A 7,497-nucleotide genomic window follows, 5' to 3' on the forward strand; every position below is an offset into this window, starting at 1 on the left:
TAAAATAGAACACAGTTACTAATAATATTTCAAATATTACCATATTTGTTTTTCAAATAAAAGCAAACTTGGTGAGCATAAAAAATCATAAGAAACATACCGTACTATATATTATACATCATTATACAACATTGTATTGCACTCTACTATATTATGCTATATTGTACCATTCTTTACTATGTTGCATTGTAATTTACTATACTGTGCTGTATGTACTATACTATCATACCATAATAGTTCTCACTTTAACTTGTATTATAGGAAAGTAGTTTGCAGGATAAATTAATCAAGGATGACAAATACACATGTGAAAAGGGTATTTCAGAAATAACTATTACTGAGAATATGATTTTGCATGGCACTCGTGTCATAATAAAATTCACCAGACTACCTTCATATCAGTTGTTTAAGAAGATAAACAGGAGCCAGAGACCAAAAGCAAAAATGATTTAATGCACTTTTAAACTTCTTCACTCTGCTACATCTAAGCATATTGAGACATGGTTTGGTTTTGTTACCTTGTGAAGTCAATGACTATGTCGGCCTCTTGGTCGACGACCTCAGTGAAGGTGAGGGGCGTGACATCACTCCAAATCTTGAGAGCTTCCTGAAAAACCCGCCTCACTTTATCCTTACTCATCTGCCATGGGAAGCGATGGATTCTGAACACACATGGCCACAGTCATACTCAAAGTTGATCAAAAAAATAAATAAATACCATTATCACGTTTGCATACACACTCTGTGTTTCAGACCACCGGCCTTACACTGCTGGACCACCAACCGACACAAACCCACATTAGAGACCACCAGTGATTCATCTTTATTATTCATCACCATAGGCATCTGGTGAGGCATGTCACATGATCTCATAATGTGCTCTGAATGATTGTTTTATGAGCATAAATTGTGGTTTCGGTGTTATTATGTGTGTAGCTTCATGACCCAGTTCTCTGACAGGAGCAGAACTCACACCGCAGGGATCATGTAACCTCAGACAAGTATCAGACTGTTCTGGATCTTCACTTACAATTTGGGCATGATTAACCTTTTATTATATTCATTTGCACAAAGGTGAGCACTTAATTAAGGATTTTTCAAATATTTACGTTGATCAGCAGTAATAATCCACATAGCTCAAATTAGAGGAACTTAAGCTGTTTCTACTTGCATCAGAAATTATTTAGAAATGCACATTTTAATAACGGAAGCCAAGCTTTATCAGAGGGCCCACACACCTGTCTGTTAAGGAATGTTTCTTGATTCAGCCCCTCAAGCTTAAGATTCTAATGCTTGTGTTTTTTTGGATCCTTTTCACAATTCCAAGGTTCTCAGAAGTCAAACTCAGAACTCGTCATAGTTGACTACACTTCTATAGTGATGAATGAAACTACAATAAATATACTTTTTGCTTTACAATATAAAACTCTACAATCCTGTTTCAATGACTTTCCAAAAGAGAAACAAAATATAGTAAATTGATTATGAGGCTGAGAAGAGAGAAAGATATCAGTAAATCAGTCGAAACACCTTTACATCAGCGTAAACTAGTTTTCTGTAAATGAATGCCAAGGTAATTTAACATACATTGTGTATATATATATATATATATATATATATATATATATATATATATATATATATATATATATATGTATATATATATATATATATATATATATATATATATACTGTACACACACAATTGTTGGCAAAAAATGTAAACATCTCGTTTATCTTATAATTCCCCATTCTAATCTACAACCCATGCCTTTGTACTAATATTCAGCCATGAAAATGTTACACAAAGAACAATTGAGAGCAACAAGAGTGCAGAAAGAAAAGCGTGTATCCTGCATCTTCAACCAGACGCATCCACACTGTGTTGCCTGTGAATAGATTCCTGTACAAATGTGGCTTATTACTCTCTAAGAGACAGCCCTTTTTTCCCTCATAGGTCGGACCATAAAGCCCCTGCATTCCTCCATATAAACTGCCTGCTGTAACCACGATCAGAACAGAGATAGAAAGTGCTATCAGCACAAAAACATTATCGTTCATTCAGATAGTGAATGAGGACAAAAATGACCCTTTTGTTTTACGATGAAAACAGACAGGCTCTGCGCCACTGAAAAGATCCTGATCTAAGATCTAAGCTTACACACTAAAGTTACACAATTGGTTTATAGGCTAATATAATTATATATTATTATATCAAAGCTGGAAAGAGACATGCATTTGGGGAGTGAATTATTCCTGAGATATCTTGTCAATTTAATCAGGTGAATGCACAGTGTATGTCAAACCGACAAAAACAAATTATTTGTAGCACAATGTAATTTGTTTCTGTCTTTTTGACATGACCAAACTGAAAGTGCCTCCCATAATTGAAAATGCAGGAGGCTCATTAGGAAAATGGTGAATATATTACTCAGAATTAAAATGAATGATCTTGTTTTCCTTGTACACCTTACTTGTAAGTGAGGTCATTTTTTGGGCCAGCGTCCTCCAAAAATCACAAAGCGTTTCTGCCGGGGGTGACTGCTGAGATGCACTTCTCTCTGGTCGGGGTAGTCTGGGACGCCACAGCGTGGTGGACCTGCACCCCCAGGAGCTGTTCCTGAGTTGGGTGTTGAGCTGTGGCTCATCTTTTGGCAGTGCATGAGGTTTGAATGTGTCCTGAGGGTCTCTCCTCTTTTCAGAGAGGGAGTGTGGAATCTGTGACAAACCCTGTGATGGAAAGACATAAGCCATGCATGAAATCAACTGCAACAATCGACACTAATTTGCTAAAGAAATACTCATGTTAATAGCTAGTGCTCATGCTAATATTGGTTAGCTAGTTAGTTAGCATAACTACACCATTATGACTGATGAAAATTCAGCTTTGCCATCACAGGAATAAATCACACTTTAAAATAGAAAACGTGTTTTAAACTTTAATGATATTTCACAGTTTTTACTGTATTTTTTGGTCAATTAAATGCAGCCTTTGTGAGCATGAGAGACATCTTTCAAAAACAATCCTAAATGACCCCAAAAATTTTAACACTAAAGTTTACTATAAAATGAAATAGTTCATGACATTTATTTAACGAAGGTCTATTCGTCTCAAACATCATAAACTGACATTAGATTAAAAAACATACTGTACCCTTTTGGAAAGGCCACAGTTTATGATAATAAACATCTTGCACATTACTAAACATAAATAAAAGCAAACCCCCCAAATCTGATACAAAAAAAGCTTGTGGGACATGATTGCAGATGGACTGCTTAGTGTCCCTAAACATTCTTTGGAGGAAATGGTTGTTCATTAACATGGGCGTTAAAGACTGAGAAAAATGCTGTGGGCAGCGCTGAAGCGCTTTCAGGCAGAATTATGAGCATTTACAGATGCTTTAAACTTCAGGATGTTTCGTCTTTCATTTACAGGGCTCCACCTTTTACCCACTTACTGAAAAATGTCTAAATACTATGTTTACATGAAATCAACATTTAGTTCTAAAAGCTAAATATGTTAAGATTTGAAGAATTTATAACAAGCTGTTATATTGTTATACGCAAATTTGAAAGTTATCCTAAAGTCTTCCTTTGGACTAAGAGGGAAAACACAGTTCTGACAAGGTGCCCTTATTAAAAAATAAATAAATAAATTCTTGCCTGGTTTACAACATATTATAAAATGTTTAGGACTTTTGCAAAGAAACAGCAAACAGGCTAAACGTTTTCCCCTCAGTGACCCCGTGTCTCTCTCCCGGGGACGGCGGCACAGCGGTGACTCCTCATGCGTGAGGCAGAGCTGCTATATTGGATTGGAGACAAAGCCCAGCAGGAACTGTGGAATGTGCCCTGGTCTCTGAGTGAGACTTTCTACCAGCATGCTTTGCTGATTTCCAACATGTGCACGTAGATAGTTATATGCATAGATAAAGAAAAGAAAACATTTAGTTCAAAACACATAAGCCAAGTTATTAGAAATGTACTCTTTGTATTTATTTTTTTCTGTCATATGGTTTTGCAAAACATTTACAGCTTTTTCAAAAAAAATTATGTTTACAGTTACAGTAAGTTATTTTCGTCTATGCAATGTCAGTGAACACACCTTAATCATTATTAACACATTAAGTTTTTTTTTTTCAAGGTGTTTGTTTTTTTACAAATATGATCAACAATATATTTACAAATGACCACTTTTTTTAGGGAGTTGCACAACATGCCATTTTAGTCTTGAATCCTCTTACTTAGAATTATCTAATATTTTAAAGGGATGGTTCATCGAAAAATAAAAACTTTGTCATTATTACTCACCGTCATGTCATTTCAAACCCACAAAACCTTTGTTCATCTTCGAAACACAAATTGATACTAAGAAAAAATTATACATTTAATATTAATATGCAAATTCAAATATATTTTTGATGAAATCTTACCTCTTTCCGACCCTGCACAGAGGCAACACGACTGACAAGTTCAAAACCAAAAAAGTTAATAAAGTCATCATTAAAATAGTCCATGTGACATCAGTGGTTCAACTGTAATGTTTTGAAGCTACAAGAATACAGTTTGTGCACAGGGTCAGAAAGCTGTTGGATACATCAGAAATATCTTAATTTTTTTTCTGTAGATGAAAAAAGGGCTTATGTTTTGGAATGACATGAGGGTGAGTAATTAATGTAGTTCATTTTGGAGTGAACTATCCCTTTAAGTGACACATTGACCTAGAAGGCATAATTTCCAGATTTATGCTTTTTTTTCCCTACATGTTTCCACTTGTTGGTTTGATTTAGTGTGTTAAATGTTTAATAAGAAATGACACAGTCAAAGCAAGTTCTTATCATATTAATATTTTTGTATTAATTATTATTATTAATAAAAAAAGATTGTACCAAACTAGTACTAAGTTTTTTTTTTTTTTTCGTGAATTTAATTTTTTTTCATAACAATATTAAGACAGTTGTATCAACCTGACATAGTATTATTTTAATGCATTAAAAACTATTTAATGCATAAATTAAAATCAGGCTCCTCGTACAGCTCACGAAACATCAGTCTGATAAAAAGTTTATGGAATTCAAACCAGATGCTTAAATAAATTTTGGGTTGTTTATATCACCATAACATCCAACTGCATAGTGACTCCTGATGAGTAGACAAGATCTGCCATGACCCTGGAATAACACACACATTACACTTCTGGCACAAAGATGAGGTGCTTTTTTATATTTTTTCATGCAATGCAAGTTTCAAGAACTACAGCTCAAAGAGTAAATTTGACCCACTTCTAAAAAACGGAGAGCAAGTTATGACACACTTTTTGCTATACTATGCAGGGGGGAATGAAGTCAACACAATAGGTTGCTTTTTCTTATGTGTGTGTGTGTGTGTGTGTGTAATAATCTGTAGAAAAAAAAATATCCCAAGCTGTCTTGAAGTTCTGCCAGAATGCAATCCCCAAAGTTTAAGCAGTTTATTTCATTAAACGTCTGAAGAGATTAAAGCAGCAAAATTGCAATACACAAAACAGAAATCAAAGCTGCGGTATGCACCGATAAAAAGCCTAGTGGTTGTGGCATGATGTGGAAAGGAATGCTATGGGTATTTTCATGCTGATACTGGATACAAGATCAGAGTGAATTCTGAAATAAGTGTGAGAACGTAGCTGTCCACTTTTATCAGCACTGTTTAAAAGAACCGTCTGACCCTAAAGCTACTGAAAATACCTATTTAGAGCAGGATCAAAATTCTGGGTCAGTGCTTAATAGGCTCACAGACATCAGACAGGGAGAGAAAAAAATGTCTAGGGCCAACAATGGTTTCTGATAAAAAAAAAAATTTAATGCTGGAAATATTCTGAGTCAGCGTTTTGCCTGTAGTTCAACATAATTTATGTTTCAGATAAGCCCCCCAGACAAAGCCAAGTTATAAATGCTGCCATCTCCTTTCATGTGTGGTTAAATTCACTTGTTGAGTCTGTGCTTGAGCCTCACTCTCATACAACACTGCCTGTCCCAGCGTAGAGAACAGAGTAGGCAGTCCTAATGGGCACCCCAGGCCCCCCCCCCCCCTGAAAATATATATTCCAGACTTTTCAAGGGCCCTCTCTTCCTTTGGGGCCCTGGTAAACAGTACTGGTTTTACCCCCAGTCCGATGCCCCTGACCCTGCTACCTTCTTAAAAGAGTGCAGAGCTTCAATAGCTCATGCTTGTGGCATTACCAGTGTTACTGTGTCTGTGTTACTGACCTCACACATTACTTCCAAATGCAAATTTTAACTTCCACATTCCTATTCACGATCATTCTGGTGGCACGTGAAGGCAGCATTAGTGAAACCAGGCAGAGACCATGGTAGCTTTAGCAACATTAGCCTTACAGGGAGCCAAGAAGCTCTTTTGGTAAACAAAATATGACACGTGATGTTTACTTTGTCTGCAGTCTGGACGTTTGAGCACAAAGCGCTGGTATCAACCTCTCTTTCAGAAGCAATCTCTGCACAACTCCAGCACTGAACTCACCCTCATTTGTGAGGCACTCGAGTCTGGTGTAAAATGAAATGTAACCACCATATCCTCAGTGGTCTATGGAGACTCCTATGTTTGTTAATGCATCCTAACACACACTTTTAATGGCTCTTTGGCACTGACATTGTACCACCAGCAGCTACAGGGAGAGGACAGTAATGGCGGACCGCAGCTTCTCATTCAGAGCTGTTATGCTGATTAGGCAGAGAGCGTCACACATGGGTGGGACTTTCATCGACTATGTTGTCATAGTCTAGCACTGCTTGTGTAGAGAGACTGTTTATTATTTTTTGGGAATTATAAAACAATAAGTGAGTGGATTTTTACCATTAGGCTCGTTGTTTTCACACACTACATCCACACAACTTCATACACCTTATAAAAGGTGTTTTTTTTTTATTTTTTTTTTTATTCAATGGTACCTTTAATTAAAAGCATCATCAATGTTGGAATTTTATTTCATTTATTAAGATAGTTGTCGACCCCTCATCTTTCCACATTTATCAAGTGCTTAAATGAGTCTTCTGACCCTAAAAAAAACATTCTGGATGGGCAGAGTGCAGGATCAAAGATCTGGGTCACTGTCCAATCTGGTTTACTTACATCAGACAGGGAGAGAAAAAAGAAAAGCTAATCCTTACACTATTATATTACAACTCTTCATGACAAGATAAATGAAGCTTTAAAGGATTACCATTTGAACAAATATCCACAGGTAAATCCTCTAGAATCTGCAGCTGACTTGGGAGTGATGAGTGGTCCAGTACAGGACAAAAGGAGACTTTAACGGAAGCTTTCAGTGATAAGCTCCCAGATACAGTATATGCACCAGTGCTCATGTTAAACTTTATCCCCAGCAGCTCAAGTCCTCTGTCTACCAGCACTGGTAAATGTTTTCAAGTTTGGATCAATGCTTGAAGGACTTTGGTACTTGGCTTATTCACATAAACCCATTGTTCCCTCTCCCACACAAAT

General features: G+C 36.4%; 1 protein-coding gene across 1 annotated transcript in view; it reads left to right on the top strand.

Moving 5' to 3' along the window:
• Window positions 1-269, top strand: part of LOC113107948 (E1A-binding protein p400-like) — a 2,128-nt gene extending 1,859 nt beyond the window's left edge. Inside the window, exon 8 of the mRNA XM_026270778.1 lies at window positions 262-269. Coding sequence (XP_026126563.1) covers window positions 262-269 — 8 coding nt within the window. The remainder of the gene's footprint in view (window positions 1-261) is intronic.
• Window positions 270-7,497: the final 7,228 nt, after the last annotated feature.

The sequence above is a fragment of the Carassius auratus genome, chromosome 8 (assembly GCF_003368295.1).
Source record: "Carassius auratus strain Wakin chromosome 8, ASM336829v1, whole genome shotgun sequence".
Lineage (NCBI taxonomy): Eukaryota > Metazoa > Chordata > Actinopteri > Cypriniformes > Cyprinidae > Carassius > Carassius auratus.